This window comes from Simochromis diagramma, unplaced genomic scaffold (assembly GCF_900408965.1).
Source record: "Simochromis diagramma unplaced genomic scaffold, fSimDia1.1 OVJJ01000705.1, whole genome shotgun sequence".
In the NCBI taxonomy this organism is placed as follows: domain Eukaryota; kingdom Metazoa; phylum Chordata; class Actinopteri; order Cichliformes; family Cichlidae; genus Simochromis; species Simochromis diagramma.
In genome coordinates this window covers 2,644,338-2,663,203 of record NW_024387448.1, presented here as the reverse complement: position 1 = coordinate 2,663,203, position 18,866 = coordinate 2,644,338, and the positions used below count along the sequence as shown (strand labels likewise).

Below are 18,866 nucleotides of genomic sequence, written 5' to 3'. Positions count from 1 at the left end.
CTGTGCAGCAGAGATTACAGATGGCTCTCAGTACTTTGTCCTGTTGATGATCACAGATGGAGTGATATCTGACATGGTCCAGACCAAAGAGGCTGTGGTCAATGTGAGTAAACAAACACCACATGTATACAACTCCCTTGCATGCATGTGTTAAAAATTAAAGCTGCAGGCGTACTGATGAATAACAGCCCTCTGTGACCCCACTGACTCTCCTGCGTGTGGGGTGAGGATAATGTTTTTACATTGTTTGGATAAAAACGATTAGCATTCTTTGGTAAGAGCCTCTAAGTGAAGCTTTTCTTGAACAGAGGGGAGTTTTTTTCATCTTTATTGACTTAGTGTTTGAAGAGGTCAGTAATTTCAGTAACCCATCAAATTAATTTTTAAGCAGTGTTTGGTTGGGTTCTGAGCTTTCTCAAAGCACACAGTGTAGAGCATTAAAAGCAAGCTCTCTGTTATTGTCTTCATCCTAATTACCCATCACGCAGTGCAAAGTAAATTTCTCAGGTCATTACTTTAAATCACAAAATGTAGGCTGCTGCATCAGGTTAATAGCCTCGCCCAAAACAAGATAAAACGTTTAACAAGTGTGAATCAACATTTAATTTCCTGCTTCTCACCCGTGGCTTTAAAAATCGAATGAGTTAATGTGGATCATCTTTCCTTTTGTCTGAACAGGCGGCATCACTCCCTCTTTCCATTATCATCGTAGGTGTTGGGCCGGCTGAGTTTGATGGTAAGTGTTTGGGTATACTAACAGGGTCTGTTATTTATTTTATGGCTAAATGTGAAGGTGGAAAAAAAGGCCTGTCCTGCCTGTTTCCATGTCACAGTAGATGATTTTCCATCCATGTTTTTATGCACATTTTCAATTTGCCCATAAAAATTGCAAAGAAGTTTTTTTGCCTCATAGAGGTGGATGAATGCTGACTCATTATGTGACAGATGACCAGCCCCTCAGCAGCTGAGCCCTGGCAATTTGCTTCATGTCGTTCCCCCTCTCCTCTTCCTCAACAGTTCCTGTCTGTCTTTACTATAAGATGCCTGAAAAAAGAAGCAAAACCCAACCAGTTATAAGCCTGTGACTGAAATCTGTATCAACCTGTCTCTTTGCTCCTCACCTATCTTTTTGTGCGATTGCTTCAGACTCACCATAAAAGCCCCATGACATTTGAGAGATTGTGAAAAAATGAGAGGCAGCCAGCAAGCTCTACCTACCGACCAATATTTCATAGGTTTTTTTTTGTTGTTTTTTGGGAGGGTTACTTGTTAGATAATGTGACAAAGGACTTCAGTTACTCTATCATTTCTTTTGGACAGCATTTTCTTGAGAAAGCTGTTTAGCCTCCTGTGCGTCCCAAATCTCAGTGCTAACGTCATTACGCTCATACACTAATTTGCAAATTTTGCATTGTCATGTTTTTAAGACCTTACTGTTAATAATGCCATCATCTGCATCAACTGGTAATCAGCTACATCATCAGTGGCCTCGCCACTGTGTGGAACGTTACATAATATAAGCCTCATGTGAAAGAAATAGCACTCGCGATAGCCACAGCAGCTTTATTTAACATGTTTGATAGAGCTGTCTTTACTCCATGCACTCTATGTGCTGCTATTGTTTTGAGCATTTCTTACAGATAAAGGCATAACAGTCATTGTTTTGGTCTGCTGAATGATACGATGCCTGGTAGTACACACAAGACTCCATTCTGTAGGTATCTGAAGAGATTAGAAGAGCTGTTCGTGATGCAAGACCTGCACCTATGAAATCACATTGTCTTTTAAAAGTCTTTCACCCAGTCTTTTTTGTTGTCCTGCTAATTCTAGTGGTGGTGCTGTTTCTTCTCAGCCTCATATGCACACATCCCGAAAGCACCAGCACACTCACTAACACATACATAATGTATGGGATCATGGCTGTTGAAACACTGGGGAGTTAGACCTCAACAGTTCCTCTTCTACATCTCTCCAGTAGCTATTACTGTGTGTCATGTGTCTGTGTCTCTATTTCTGGTCTCCTCTCTGCTGTAGTGTAACTTTGAAAAAGAAAAAGCATATACAAAGATTTAACCTATTATTCTCAGTCTTAGTCTGTGTATAGATTTAGGCAGTTCTCAAGTCGTCTCTCTCTAACTCTTGCATTAGTAAAAGTAACGATTGTCCAATATTAGTTAGCTCCAAGTCCAACATGATAAGCTCAGTTTTACTAGTGATACTAGAGCAATTCTGCATTTCAATGCAGGATTCAAAAGAGAACTACAAATCAAGCTTTGGTCTCATTTATAATGAGCTAAAGAGCCCTTACCTTCACAGACCTGAGCTTGAAGATAAGGTACTGGCAGCCCTCATTTTCTGACACATTTGCTGCTACAGCAACAGGAAATAACTCTTTCTCTACCTTCTCTCTCTTGGAAAAATAACTTTTTACCCTCAGCTACAAAAGACAATGCACAGTGTTTTTCTTCCTCTCTCTTTTTTATGATGCACCCATAGCAGCTTGTGTTCAGTAGAGCTGCAGCTTGAATGACGTATGCTTGTAAATTGTATGTGGGTGTATAAATAGACATTGAAATACATCTGAATCAAACACTTAGGGGTTAGAAGTCACTCAGATACAGATTTCTTTTAAGCGTGTTACCACTGCAAGCAGCATTCTATTGGACAATCATTACATAGCATTACTATGAGACACCTTGGGCCGTGACAAATCGTAGGTATGTTAGGCGTTGGGAAATAAAATGCTCTGTATTTTTGCTGGTGTCAAATGTCAAAACAGGTCAAATTTGTCCAGAACACTAGGTAAGGATCAAATCTCTAATTATATTTAATTATATTTAACAGTGTTTTGTGTGCGTGCCCTATGAGCGTCTCCACAAAACAAGCAAAATTAAAAAAAACCAAAAAAAACCCCACTAATAACACTAGATTAGGTTTTCTTGAAACAAAACAACAAAACAGTCAGACTTTGTAATGTCAGCCTCCATTTTTTCAGTTTTTCTGTTTATATGTAATGTCAAAAACAAAGTATCCAATAGTGAGAAAATAATATTTACCTTTGGCTTTACTCCAAAGAAGGCATTTATTGAGTTAAACGTTAATATTTATCACCAAAATGCACATAAAAAACAGAGTAGGAAAAGTTGATTGAGTCACTGAGATTTTGTTTATTTTGTTTGAGCACGTTTTTGTATGTGTACATATGTGCGCATGTGTATGCAGTGTGTAAATGTGTATGCATATGTATATATAGCTGAGCAAGATCTTCCCACAAGATGTGGTGTTTTATCGGACAAACAGCACTTGAATTTTGCTTGTCTTGATGGAACTCGAACAGGAAAAGCAGCTGTGTCATAATTGGTTCTTTATGTACACCAGCTCTTTCTGCCCCCTCCTGAGAAAATAGCTGAGGAAAGTCAATGGACTCAAGTGTGCAAGCAGCTTACAGCCCACAAATCAATGAATGACTTTTCAGTGGGAACTGTTTGCGTGTGTGAGTGTGTTACTGCTCGACAGGGTGTGACAACATAAAGTCTCCTCATTATGTTGGACGGCCCATCATTTTCTACTTGTTTAAGGAATCAAATGCTGGGATTGGTGGTGAAAGTACTCAGGCGTGCTGGGAGGTCGCGAGGTCAAACTGGTTTAATAGAACCTCAGAGTGTGGATGTGCTAGCTGCTGCACACGCTATGAACACGGTGTTATTTGGCTGCACGATGACAACCACTTAGCAACTAGAAATGTTGATATCAAGTTCTTAATTGTAATACAGTGAATATTTTCTTGGTTTGTTCTTATTTATATAGAGACAACATCACTATAGTTCCTGTTATATTCCCTTAAAAGAAAGTAAGGAGCACATAGATGGTTAATGTTTACAATGCTTTGGTAGCTGTAGCTCCAGAGGTAGAGCAGGTTATCTACTAATTGTAAGGCTGCTAATTTGACTCCTGGCTGCTCCAGTCTGCATGCTAAATATCCTTGAGTGAGACACTAACCCCAGGTTGTTCTCTGATCCATCCATTGCAGTGAATGTGTGTGAATGTTAGATAGAAGAAACTTAAACATAGAAAAAAGTGAATGTGTGAATGAGACACGTTGTGTAAAGTTCTTTGATTGCTCAGGTAAAGTAGAAAAGCACTATATGGGCGACCGTGGCTCAGGGGGTTGGGAAGCGTATCTGTAACCGGAAGGTCGCCGGTTCGATCCCCGGGCTCTCTGTCCTGGTCGTTGTGTCCTTGGGCAAGACACTTTACCCTACTGGTGTTAGCCAGAGGGGCCGATGGCGTGATATGGCAGCCTCGCTTCTGTCAGTCTGCCCCAGGGCAGCTGTGGCTACAACTGTAGCTTGCCTCCACCAGTGTGTGAATGTGAGAGTGAATGAATAGTGGCATTGTAAAGCGCTTTGGGTGCCTTGAAAAGTGCTATATAAATCCAGTCCATTATTATTATATAAGACCCAGCCCTTTTACCATTTATCATGCTACTTCCAGGTCCTGATTTTCATGTCATTGGCTGAGATCTTAGTCCTGCAGTGGATGGTAGCCTGTATAAGTTGACTGAAGTTGCACTTCAAGGCCTTTGGCCATTTTGGTTGTCAGAGCACGGTGTGTTAATGAGTGTGTGCCTTTAGCCTTTGCTTTGCTTGCCAGTTTTTGTTAAGTTTCTTAAGTTTCTCTTTCTGTTTTGTTCATCCTGATTGAACCCGATTCATCTTTTGTTACTGTGCCTTCGATTACAGTGAACAGAAAACGCTTTTAAAGGAGAGCTGCCATTTTCTGTTGATATTCTCCTGTTTTTCATTGGTTTATAGGGAGGTTTCTGATGCCTAAGTCAATCAATTAATCAAGGTTTTATTTTAAGTTAGTGTTTGCTGTGTTGCTTTGACTATCCCTGAAATTAACTAATTCTTTCTAGTAATATTACACCCAAACCTATCTGGAAATGCAACAACAACAGCGACTCTCTGTCTAATGTGCGTTTTATATCATTGTAGCACAACCAGTTTTGATGTTTCCATTATTTTTAGTTACGTCATTAATGGATTGACCTGAACTTTGTTATTTTGGCTGTCAAGTCCCTTCTGCAGTTATCCCAATAGGTTAATAATTATTCTCCAAAATGAGTGGTGCGTTTTAGTTTTTTTAAATCTCACAGGTGAGAAGGTTTCATTTGTTGATAATGTTCAATGAGTATTTTAAAATGCTTCTCCTCACGTACAAATTCCTGATTCGTCATGTGTCGAAGTCCTCATATCATCATCTTAGCCCAATGGAGCATTTGGCTCTTAGAGTGCGGGGTAATTGTGGCTCCAATAGTTTCTTCAGGCTCCTGGTAGACACGTAATACATTGAACTTTTCTCCTTCAATGCCCTCCTTTCACTTACATGTGTTTTCATTGCATGTCAATATTTTTTGCCTGCTAAGTGGTTGCAGCAGATGGTTTGATTGTGGTGGAAGTCTTTTCCTGTTCAGAGGGATTTCTATGCTCCCAACAAGAGCCGTTCAAAAGGGACTGTCTAATCACTAGCATTCTCTGTTATTGGCACCTTTACACAATTGTTGTTGTGAACTGTCAGTATAGAAATAAAACTCAACTGAAATTGAATTGAATGAAAGGATATCGTAAAGCAATTCTCAAGCACAGGCTTCATTTTGCTTCAAAGTCTAACAGTGACATCGAGGGGATGTTTAAAAAGGGCATCCAGCAGGCGGTGAGGTTATGTCTCCGATACTGGCACAGCGTCCATTTGGAAACAATTTTTAAAATCAGAATTATGTATTTTTAAAAAATGGTCAGCCAAGGATCTTTCATTGTTTGCCAGGAGGTTTTGCCCCCTATTACCTAAGATTCTGTATAAATGTATTTGCACCCTCAAGTTGTGCGTAGCGACCTTACCTTTTTGTCTTGGTCAGATAGAAGATATGGAGTTTTATGCAGGTGCTATTTTTCATTACCTTTAAGAGTCGCACCTCCAGCCTGGCGCAAAGTAGGTAGCACTTTATAATAAGGCTCATGACTAAGAGTATAAGCCCCCATATTCTTTATGTTGATATTCATGATTGATTTTCTATTATTCAGTTGTGCCTTTTTTTATTTATGCTATACTTAAAAATACTTACAGTCTCATTTCCTGTAAAAATATCCAGACGTTGGGCTAAGTTAAGTCACTCCATAATACAACCTGTGTCCTGACACATTTTGTTTCCCATTAAATGACCAGGAAATGATGCTGTACTTACAGTTACAGCATAGTTTAGTAGATGTACAGCAAAGAGAGAGGTGGCAAAGGAAAAGGCTTAAACTGGGTTCTATTGATTGGCTCAGCAGAGACATTGAAAGCATGTGCAGGAAGCTAGAGTGATTAAGGATGCAGAAGGAAATTTGCTAACAAGTGAAGAAAGTGTGTTGAAAAGATGGAAGGAGTGTTTTAAGGAGCATGACTGAAGAAAATGAGAGCGAGGAGGATGGATGGAGGACAGCGAGCCTTTGTGGATCTAAAGAAAACGTATGATAGGGTGCCAACAAAAAGAACCTATGCAATATTTAATATGACTTATGTACTACTTAAATGTGTTTACTGTATTTGTAAGTACTCATCTTTCGTGTAAAACATGACTTGTCACCCCTTATTCTAGTGACTTTAGGCATGCTTGTAAATTACATGCATACATATGATAATGTTGTAATTTCATATAAAACACATTACAATTCCATTTAATTACTGGGGAATTACGCCCTTAGTCATGGGCTGTACTGTAAAGTTTTTCCAAATTTCCTTCTGTGTTTGGTTGTAATTGAACTTGCCTTCTAAACACTGCTCTGTATTCTTAAGCTACTCAGTCCCGCTCTTGAGTGGCTGGAATTAGTTTCAGTTATTATTTTCATTTCCATATTTGGCTCGAGGTTTTTGCTGTATAAAATATTCTAACAGTTCTGCGCTGAGTACCCGTTCTTAGCCTCTGTGCTTTGTTCTGCTTCAGCAATTATACAGTGAAATACAAAAGAACGTCTTGTGCCTTCTTTATATTCTCCCCCTTTGGTTGAGTCATGTACGCTCTGCCTCTTTCTCTCCTTTTAGCTATGGAGGAGCTGGATGGAGATGAGGTGAGAGTATCCTCAAGAGGACGTCTTGCTGAGAGAGACATTGTTCAGGTACGCCTCGAAATTCGGTTAAGTCCTCGGGTTAGACTTGAGCATGTTTCTGTCAACAACATCAGCGTGGGGTTTATGTCCCCCGGTGGAGGACGGCTTGCATTTATAGCACACACTCAGACACTCACTGGGGACTGCCTCATACAGTATGCAGTATCCATATGTATTACACAAGTTTACTGTATAACAATGCCAACGTTTCTCATCCATGCCTTTTGCTTATCACTGATCAGTCAGTGCAAAACCTCGACTAAAAACAACATTTGGTAACCTTTAACAGATAGATTACAAAGCTCAAAGGCATTACTGTAATTGTTACTGTTTCTCATCAGCTATGGTACATTTCATCACACAGACTAATGTCATAAGGATAAATTATAAATGTAATTTTGCTAATGACTGGTTTATATTAATATATATATATCAATCATTCTTTTTCACTGTAAAAAAATTAGCAACATTTAAATTATCTTGTAATTCACCATTTATTAACAGTGGTTATTCTAAACTCTCAATTTAAACATTAAAAAGTGACTTAAAGCCATAAAAGGTTTGAATGGCTCGTCCTTTCTTTCCTGTCAATCAAATTTTCATAGCAACAACTGATACCTCAGGACACTTTATATTGTAAGGTAAAGATGCTACAATGAGACAAAAAATAGAGGACAGGGAGGCTCAGTGTTCAAATGAAGAAGCACAGGAAAATAGCAAATAAAAATTGGGATAGTTAGTGAGATGAAGAAAGGGTAGAGGGTAGATGTACAGCAAAGAGAGAAGTGGCAAAGGAAAAGGCTTAAACTGGGTTCTATTGATTGGCTCGGCAGAGACATTGAAAGGATGTGCAGGAAGCTAGAGTGATTAAGGATACGGAAGGAAATTTGCTAACAAGTGAAGAAAGTGTGTTGAAAAGATGGAAGGAGTGTTTTAAGAACCATGACTGAAGAAAATGAGAGCGAGGAGGATGGATGGAGGACATCGAGTAAGTCTTTGTGGATCTAAAGAAAACGTATGATAGGGTGCTGACAAAAGAATGGTGGAAGTCAGGAGTGGCAGAGAAGTGTGTTACAGTGAGCCAGTGGTGAGGCGTGCAGTAAGACTGACACATGGGGTAAACCTAAAGGGTGCAGCAAAAAGAAGGAAGAAATAAAGAAATAAATGAACATTTTAATCAATGTTATGTATGAAAATGATGTTAAAATGACGTTTATGAAGTGGTGATATTAATATATGTGTTGATGTGTTAAATAGTCGTAACTTATAAAAGGCATGTGCCTCAGTATTAAATCTGTTTGGATATTTACTTATGTAAAGCAAAAGGATGCACCCGGGTGTGTGACCCAGGGTTTTTCAGTTGTTTGTGAGTTCATAGTTTGTGTTCATTTTAAGAAAGGTTTTATATTCTTGCTTTATAGTCTGCTGTTAGCGATCTGATCAATTGTTTCTTTCTACTTGTGATTTTGTTATTCTGTGCTTTAGTCCTTTGCCCAGATTTTGTTGACTATAGTTTAAATAGCTCCATTTTGTGATCCTGGTCGTGTTCTCGTGTCTGCTGTCTGGTCTCTTTGACCTCTCCCTCTGTAGTTTGCCTTGTCTCAGTGATTTTTAACTTTTTAACTGTTTTATTTTTTTCTGTTATGTCTGCACATAACAGAAAAATATCATAGAACCCGTGTTAAACTATATCTTTAGACACTTTGTTACTGGCAGGCTGTTGGAAGAATAGCATAGACAGTATAACAGATGGACGTAGCTACAGTGATGCCTCCCGTTATTTTCTGAACTCCTTTGAAACCCTGTAAAGAATTTTTCTGGTCTTAGTTCCAAGAACTAACAAGATACACGTCTGACTTTGGAACCGCTTGCTCACTGAACAACAGCTGTTTTTTTCTTAATTGATAAGTCTTAGCGGTGTTAAGGTAGGGTTAACACCGCTAAGACTTTACAAAACAAATGACAAAATGAATTACTAAGAAATGAATTCAAAAGCAAAGTGTTTATAGGGGTCAGGGGAGAAATACTTTTTTTCCTTTTTTTATAGGACCAGAAGTCTTTTTGCAACCACAGCTCTCGCCACCTGGTGGCCTTTTGATAGAATGCAGGTGTAGGGCACAATGGCTTAGTTTTCTGAACAGGAAGCTGCATCTATATTTTTACTGTCTATGCAAAGAAAAATATTATTAGTTCCCATTTCTGTAGTTGAATCTCTGAGAGATGCCAAAGATAACAGTTTGAGAGACAAGGTCATTTCCTGAAGAGCTATTAGCCAGAAAATTGGCATATCTCAGCATGGTGTGCAATGTGTCCTGTAAAAATCTTTTTGAAAATGTTGCATCTTCAAAAAATAAAAATACAATAACTGAAACTTACAATGAAGTATCGTTGCAACTGGTTTACTGAACCTTTCTTTCAGGGCATGTACAGAACATGAGCGTCCATTTTCTACTACTGCCTCCTACAGGACACGCTCTTCTTCCACTTCCTTACACATTAATGTAACACAGAACTAATACTGCCTCTCCTGGCATTACCATTATAACAACACATTCATTCTGTTTCTTTCAGAAGAATAACATGAACTTAGGATGTAGGTATCTATGAATAATAACTATTATGCATACTCATATATTTATATAACCACTAATTTCTTGCGATACCACAGAAAACTAGACACGTGGAGGACAAAAAAGATGTGATAGGTCTAAAAATTGTCAACAGTAGATGAACGGTATCTTAAAGTCATGTGCTTGAGAAACAGCAGAGACCTGACACAGGACGTGAGAGATGCATCTGGCCTTTCAGCTGATCCATCTGTTGTTCACTGAAGCCTCATCAGAAATGGGCACAGGGGAAGGGTGGCTGTCAAGAAGCCATTCTTAAGGAATGGAAACAGTGAGAAAAGGCTGAGGTATGCCAGATTACACAAGAGCTGGACTGAAAATCAGAAGCAACAGGTTTGGCTTAAATCATCTTCAATATGAGGTTAAGAGACAGGTAATCCAATTAGTTTCTACAGCCATCTGTAAAACACGGCTTACCTAAGAGAGTTCAGACTGTATTGTAGAATAAAGGTGATCATACCAAATACTAATATTAATAAGATTTTTCGGACACCAAGATTTTTTACTTTATAAATGCAAGAACATTTATATTTATTTATGCAAAAGGTTGATGAAAAGATCCTCATCTTTCAAAAGACACACTTATAACATTCCCAATTCCAAACTCAACAAGAGAGAGTATGGTGAAGAATAAGCAGTGATCCCACTGGAGAATGGTCTGGCAACACTAAACAGTTATTTTAGACAGCCTTTTAGAGATATGAGAACATAAATGGGTAAATACAAGGGCCTCTGATAACAATGTACTATTGAAGTTCCGGATAACAGTGAAGAAGAGTCAGCAAAGGGTAAGATGATAAATGAGCACTTGAAGAGATATATGTATGGCGTCTAAAAGCCGAGAGGAAAAAAATGCATTCATGTTTAGAAAAACTAAATATTACTTCACTTCATCAAAGTTGGTCTTGCTTTTTATTGTTCCATGTGATTTAGCATTAATTTCAACATTGTCACATTTTATGGCAATAAAACACACATCCTAATCTTGTTTGAGCCAGCACAGAGACAATAGCTATTTTGTAAGTTTATAAAGAAGGAAGGAAGAGCTGTATGACTCTAATGGCTCATTCAGCTGATGCTCCTCAGCAGTGCAGGCGCTATAGATATGTGCATATGTATCACAAGTTAAAATCAATGAACTGTGTCATAAAGGCAAGTGATAATTGAAGTTTCTCCTTCAAGTATATTGTGAGAAAACAAAATAAATGTAAGTTGACTCTCCTGAAAATCTCCATTAGGGTCTGACAAACACATCATCACCCTGAAATTAATACCAGCCATAGGTAGCCAACACCTGTGGTGGATTATAAAACTCATATAAACTAACAAATCGGGAAGATCGTAATACTTGAGGAAAAGAAACACTATGAACCTATAGAAACAGCACTTAAGTTTATCGTGAGTCTTAATTAAGATGTTCAAGAAGTGGCCCAGCGTGTCTGATTCTGCCTCTTCAAAGTTATATTTTACAAATGTAAAATGTCACAGTAGCTTCCAACTGCTCGGAAACCAAGTAAACAAATTAATCACAGGCTATTATAGAAATAGCAGGGAGTCCATCTCATTTTTCAATTCTGGATTTTTCGTGGTCTGAATCGTGACAGTAAAAAATGTTTCTCGTTAGGCACCGCTTCAAGGGCAGCTGCTTTTATGGAAGCAGGGCTCTGTGTCCCACTTGATTGCAATGGACCGCCACAGGATACTTTCAATTTTTTTTTTTCATAATCCGTCTTAAATCTCCTTTTTTGCTCTTCGTAGAACATAGGTGAAAGTGCTGCAGTCAAGCCAAGAGCTTCATTTTATGTCTTTTCTGTTGAGCACATCCACAAATCTTCACACACTTTACTGCAGCTATTTTTAACTTCTCACCGTAAAGCATTGCACTAATGAAAAACAAAATTGACCCCTCACAAGGTTAATAGCCATATAATTTATGCGCTTGTTCTAAAGCTGTTTTTGTATAGCTTATATTGTCTTTGAGTCTGTTTTACTTGCAGCAGTAATCACATTTGCATGCACACAGTAATCCTTTGATTGCCTTTAACCTTATTACCACAATAATTCAATCAGGATTGTTACACTTAGCAGGAAAAATATTCACTCACTCTACATTTCACGCTTTTTTGTTGTTATTGATTCAATATGTGTACTGCCATCACTGAGCACCCGTGTGTATACCTGTGAGCATGAGTGCGCTTGTATTTAAAAGGTTCTTTCATGTAATGATCTACTAGTGGGTGTGGACAGCCAAAGCCCCGTCCTCCTGGGCATGAAGCAGGTATGGAGGAGACAGTTATTTCTCTAGCTTCACAGACTGAATAGGGTAGTAGAGTCATCGGCGTAACTTTGTGCTGAACATTGGGGGGGTCAAGATCTCTGTCTAAATAAATAAATAAATCTGGGTAAATTCCTAGATGATTAAACATGCTACTATTTTGCTGGTAATAACTGAAATGAGTAAAGAAAATGAGCAGCCTATTTATGCAAGATAATTCATAATTTTATTGGGGGGGGGGTTTATATTGGTTGGGTATGATTATTGGGTGGGGGTCATAACCCCCCTGGAAATTAAGCCCCTGAGTAGAGTAGGGCTCCATGGCGCAAACTAGCCTTCACACATGTAGTGTTTTATGTCCACTTAAAAGTCACATTGGCAACATAACCAGGGAAAATCTCAGACAAAAAAACACATAAAAGAGCATAAATTAAAAAAAAAAAAGAATATTAGGGTACCTTTTGTCGAATCTCCAGCGTTATAGTTTCATTCTGCAACTCGAATATGTTTCTTTCAATTCCATACTCTGTTTGAAACAATCATTTTACCTTCCCTCCATTTAGCTTTATTCTGATTGGGTGGTCCTCGTAAACAAAATGTTTCAACACAAGTTTGTGGAGCTTTGGTGCTCACAGCTATGGCTGTGCACCTGAGATGCTCGCGTACATGATGTACATGATGCTAAATACAGCTATTTGTGTTAATAATGCTAAAAGTTAAAAGAAAGAAAGTAAAAAAGTAGCTCTTTGAAAGATATCTTTTTTCTTCTTCTTTTTTCTTCTTTTTTTTTCTTTTTTTTTTTTTGTTACCAGCTATTGTACAAAACTAACTAAAATTTCTATTGAGAGCTCCAGCAGATTTTCCTTCTGTTCGGACTGTAATCAGCTGACCTGAGCTGCTGCTGCCCTCAGCCACTTTTCCAGCTGAGTTAAAGTGGCTGAGGCAGAGTGTAATGTTAGCATGTTGATTATGTCCAGCTTTCACATACAGTCTATAACAGTTCTCCATGTCAGCACCACAACCACACCCTGATTTGAAAGAAGTCAGTAGGTTGAGCTAATGCGAAGTATCTTGGGGAGTCCTGTTTCTTTTTCAGAACTTTTAATGTGTGAAAAAAAAGTCAAATAAATGGTGGTTGAAGCCATGAAAGCACAAAAAATGGCACAAATTTAAGATAATGAATGTAGAAAAACAGCAAGTGAGCCATATGGCAGTTGGGGTAAACACAGAAATTTCTATGACCATTGCAACATCCTCTGCATGTATTTTCTACTTTTAAAGTACTTTAAAGTATGCTGCTGAAAACATTATCTAATAAAAGCTGTAATCGATGAGACAGCGTCTGAGAGCATTCACTGTGAGGGGGGCAAAGGTTTCCCTCATGCTCACAGTGGTCCTTAAGTAAGGCTTCGGAGGCATGAACAGCTTTAAAATCCATCACTGATGCAACCAAAGCGCTGTCTTACTTCGTATCATTATTTTCCCCTCCCTTGTCTCGCAGCACCTGGTGCCAAATATCACATGACAAATGTACAAAATGCAAGTGGTATGTCTTCAGGAGACAGATGAAGCCAGCTGTGTTTCCATTTTTCATGTCTGAAAAGATCTCTGCAAACATTAAGATGACAGAGAACTTCTGGAAGTTTTGTCTTTTGGACAAGACCTCCAGTGAATGGCTACATTAACCTCCTGATGTGGAATTGGGCAAAAAACATAATACCCAAATCAAGCACTCTTTCTCATTATTTAACAAATGTGGCGTCACCTGTTTGTCAAATGTGAAATTAGAAGCTGGTTTATCAGTTTTTTGTTAAAAAAGGACATGATCCACATTGTTTGAAATCAGAATGGACAATGAATCTTGAAAACTCTGCAGCCAGCCATGAAAAGCCTACAAATGTAGCTTCCTAGATATGCTAAGAGGTATTCTTTGACACCTTAGCTGCTGTCTCATGCAGTAAACTTAGAGAGTTATAAGTACTGTATCTCAGAGCTGCTGTTTCCACATATGCTGCTATATATTATCCTAATGACACCGAGGTCCAGGGCTGATGGTCCATGTCTTTTTATTACCAGCCAGTGATGTTTTGCCCAGCATGATTGTAATGCTGTAATACCACGTATTGTCCTGCGTGGGAATAATTCTGTCCAAGAAGGTTTGATTCTACCTTTTACATGGCATGAAATGGCCAGTTAGAAGATCCACATATTACTTTGTACCCCCAGGGACCCTATACCCATCATCACTGGCCTCCCTGCATCATTGCTAGTGTGGCGGTGATGCAAACATGGCATCCGCGGTCTTGAGCCCACTGTTTCTCCTTGTGAGAGTTGGTCAGATGGAACCTTTTGCACAACTGCCAGGCTTGGGAGCATCCAGCATCCACTTGAGGATTTTGGTACTCCGGAGACACCGTCAGCTTTGAATATCAGTGGCTTTTTATAGCTGCCTTTCAGTGTTATTTGTCTAAGGGAAACTTTCCTTAATGAGCCTTTATCTGACTGAATTCATCCGTACTCTGAGTCACTCGCTAATCTTTTCACGGTTTGATGATTTCTTCAGTTTATGTGAGATATTGGCAGTTTTCATCACTCTCGCAAAACATTGCACTATTCCAGGCTTTTTAATCTTTTGGGAGATCTTCAGAAAAAAAAAGATTTTTAAGTTGTCTATACTGGTATGCTACTTTTTTATCTGTACTAAATAAACAGGATGTATATAATGATTTCTGCTTTTAGTTCGTTCCATTCAGAGACTACATTGACAGATCTGGCAACCAGGTCCTCAGCATGGCTCGACTAGCGAAGGACGTCCTTGCCGAGATCCCCGACCAGCTGCTGTCTTTCATGAAGAGCCGAGGAATCGAACCGCGACCAGCCCTGTCCTCCTCCCCACTACCGCAGCTACACAGACACATCTGACCCCCGACACAGTCTCTGCCTTTCTTGTTTCTGCTTCTCCCTCCTTGCTTACCTCGGCTCACGTCCCTCACTCTTGTTTTTCACTTTAAAAACAATAGTGAGAGAAAAATCGACCCGCCACTCACCCTTCTTCCTCTCTCATCACCCGTGGGGATAAACAGGCACATCGTAGCTACACAGCGGGTGTCATCCCTGACCCGCCCACTGCTGTAGCTCTAAATCGCCCTCTTATTGCTTTCACTTACTGTTTGCAACTGAACCGTGACCATTCCTCCCCTCTGATACCAGACCGTTCAGAGCCTGGCTTTTTTTGTTTGTTTGTTCTTAATTGTCTGATTCCCCTCTCCAGACACATTTGGAACAAAAGGTTTTGCTGTTGGTCTTCGGCCAGTGTTGCCACTCATCACATTTGGCAGGAGTGCTGAAGCTAAATACATTCAAATCTCTTGATGAGGAATAGACTCCAGCTCGTATCAGGTGCTGTGGGGTTACTTCGACTGATTCTTTGCAGTGACCGATCACAACAATAAATTCTATTTTCACCCAGCTGTTTTATGATCTCTTATTGTTGCTGAGCCAAATCTGAAACTGTAATCGAGAATGCAAACTACTTTAGTATAATCCATTCAGAGAAAATAGAGTCCTTGGGTTTCTCCTTTTTAAGGTAGGAAATAAGTGTTGTTAGAGCTAATATGGGGAATCCAGTCACATGTGGCCTGTCACAGACTTAGACACACACTCGCCTCTGTCAGACATGCCACACCCACACTCTCTTTGCCCAGCATGGGCCGAGGCTGGGTGCAGATTCCCCTCCTGCTGTTAGAGAAATGCCAGACTCTCCGGCTGCCCTGCAGAGAGGAGGAAGAGGGAGGAAGGAAGGAAGGAAGGAGAAATTGTAGGTGGGAGTAAAGGGAACAGAGGGGAGGAATGGGCAAGAGAATGAGCAGAGAAAGAAAAAAAAGTGAGGAGAAAAGAGATGCACAAAGAAGCGAGGAAGAACAAAGCATCGGGAGATCTGTTTTGTTTGAAGGGAAAGAACAATGAGGCAGATGTGAGCTGGGTTGGAGACAGCAGCAGAGAAGGCTGTAGCTCAGTGCCATCTTTAGTTGGAGAAGCCTTTGTATGCATATTTACAAGGTGTGGAACAATCTCAATGAGGGATAAACGCACATTCTATGAAAAGCAATATACCTGACTTCCAGTGTAATGTTTGCCCTATGCATGTCCCTTCCTCTCCCCTGCCATGACTTGACATTTTATTCCCCAGAAGACTGGAGCTGTGTGCAAAGTTGGCAAAGCCTGCCACCTAGTGTTCACCCCTTGTATAGCAGGGTATCTTTATTATGCATGCCTACTGTACATTTCTATATTAACTCAAACAGTACCCACGCATGAACAGATGCAGCTCATCTTACTATCTTAATTCAAGACAGGCATTCCAACAAACAACAGAGGCCCGTGTAAAGAACTACAAGCATCTATGTGAAACGTGTCACTCTTCAGAGTTAATGTCAAGTGTGACAATCGTGGTTTATATGGGATGTTTTATTTACTGTGTGACCATATAGACTTTTTCTAAAATAATCCGTTTCAACGTCATGTTTATTGCATGTCGGGGAAGCAGAAGTGTTGCAGTGTTTAGATAATTGTCATCACACAAAGTGATTGTCCAAAATAATCTGTACTGTACATTTTCATTTGCAGATTTTGGAACTAACTTGTATGCCTTGTGTCCTGCAGAAACATGTGAAATTACATGTATTTTTGATATTTTGGCAGGGTCATGAAAAACAGAAATGCAAAGACTCTGCAAGATGCCAGTGGTATTAGAACGTTTTCTGAACTTATTTAAAGCCCTGCTGTGATTTTTGTCTATCCCCTACTGTTGTCCTATGGCTGTATGAACTTAAAGGCAACCTATTATGCTTATTTCTAACTTCATATTTTTATTCAGGTACTCTACTAAAGTTGCTTTGCATGAGTCACAGCTCAAACATAATCCTTATTTATCTTATACTGGGGCTTGGTGCAGCGCATCAGTTTGTAACCTGTCTAAACCAAGCTGTTTTATGCATTTCCATTGATTGGCTACCCAACATAAAAATCTGACTTAAACAGCAGATTGGTGGAGCTTTGTGCTTGCTGACTGCGCTGTGGCTCTCGGTTGACCGTATCAGTGATATCTGCTCTGTGAGACATCATACAGAGCCATGGTTAGAAAAAACAAACTGAAAAGAGAGTTTTCAAAGCAGCTTGAACCCTGAGTTTTAGCTTGCAGGGATAACTGACACCTACCCTGAGCTCATTAGCTGAACCTTTGGTCATGTGAGTATAAGGAAAAGCATAATAGGTGCCCTTTAAAAAAACAAAACAAGATGGTTAAAGTTTTATTGTATATAAATGTTCTTTTTGCTTACAGTAAAGCTTCAAGAAACTTTTACATCTGTATTTCAAACAGCTAAATTGTATGTTGACATTTTTTAGAATGTCCATATAAGGGGAATGTAGATGTTTGACCTAGAAAACCTTAACTGTTCTGACAAATATCTTGTCGTGTTTCAATATGAGGTTTGACTATGTCTGTGTTTACGCATATCACCTGAAGGTGATGATCTGCAGTACAATATATCCAAACATAAAGCAACACACTCTTGCTGGTTGTATGTTGTATGTAGTAATTCATTCAGCAGCACTATAGAGATCACTAAGAATGAGTTCCAGCTTTAAATTGTTGGTTCATTAAAAAGATTAAAGAGCTTTAATACATAATGGGGGTGCATTTGCTTCATTACCGATTTGGATTCATTGCCCTATATCTGTTTTCATCTTGTCGTGAAAATAAATACAGTACTTAACAGAGCTCCTCAGTGAATCTCCACCTTATCACAGTGGAGGGTTTGGGCGGCTCAGTGATCCCATGTTTGGCTATGTTGTTTCACAGGGCAAATTTCCCTGGGTAAGGGGCCACAAAAAAGAAAAAGAAGAAAACCCAGGGACCAGTTTAGCTTGCCCAGGATAGGGCTACTGGGGCCCCACCCTGCAACCAGGCCCAGGGAAGAAGCACCTAGTGGTTGGGCCTTGGCGTGTATCCTTGTATCCTCACTGGTTCACTGTCTATATGTTGGGGTTTGCCTAAGTGGATCAGAGGGCTGCATCCCTGCGCCTTCAGGTCAGGAAATAGGTCCTGACTGTCATTTGCACTAAATTCACTTGGTGTGGTGCTAGAGGGTGCCCTAACTGGTCACTCCATTTTCCTAGTGGGAGACTTTAACGCTCACTTGGCCAAAACCAGTGATACCTTGAGGGGTCTGGCTGGAAGAAATGGCCTGCCTGATACAAACCGTCTCGAAAACCTGCAACTGAATCTCAGTTTCAGGAACATTTTTGTGAACTACAAATTCTTACCTGCTGTGCATTCAAAAATGTTCTTTGAAGTCTCTGAACTTTTTCTAGCACATCCTGCCATTATGTCTTTTCTACTATTAGTGACAAATTGTCAGTGTAGACAGAACTGAATCGTTTTGACCCGCCCACCACCAAAAATCAGAAAACATTTTTTTTAATTAAAATTCTAATACGTTCACTGTGTATTTGACCAGCTTTGCTAACATGTATCTATGTGTTACATAAGTAATTTAATTAATATTACAAATTTAGGTTTAGTTTTGGGTGCCCAGAGCAAGTACTGACTATTACCACTCATTTGTGGTAAGAATAATTTAGAAACCCAGTGGATGACTTAGGAATCCAGTGGTTTTAAGATACAGATAACAGATATCCAATTCAAGGCTTCCAGTTTTATCGAACAGTTTCTTTGAAAAAACAGATGATTTTTAAAAAGATAAATTATTGTCAGACAAACAGCATTCTTGCAGACACAGTTAAACTGATTTG

At 39.4% G+C, this 18,866-nt stretch overlaps 1 protein-coding gene across 2 annotated transcripts in view; it reads left to right on the top strand.

The window, feature by feature from the left end:
- Window positions 1-17,331, top strand: part of cpne9 (copine family member IX) — a 109,705-nt gene extending 92,374 nt beyond the window's left edge. The window contains exons 17-20 of one of the 2 annotated variants that reach the window (XM_040013709.1): window positions 1-103; window positions 679-736; window positions 7,084-7,157; window positions 14,790-17,331. In XM_040013709.1, coding sequence (XP_039869643.1) covers window positions 1-103; window positions 679-736; window positions 7,084-7,157; window positions 14,790-14,972 — 418 coding nt within the window. In that variant the 3' untranslated portion in view covers window positions 14,973-17,331. Of the gene's footprint in view, window positions 104-678; window positions 737-7,083; window positions 7,933-14,789 lie in introns of those variants that run through there. The other variant, XM_040013708.1, reaches the window with a different exon arrangement.
- Window positions 17,332-18,866: the final 1,535 nt, after the last annotated feature.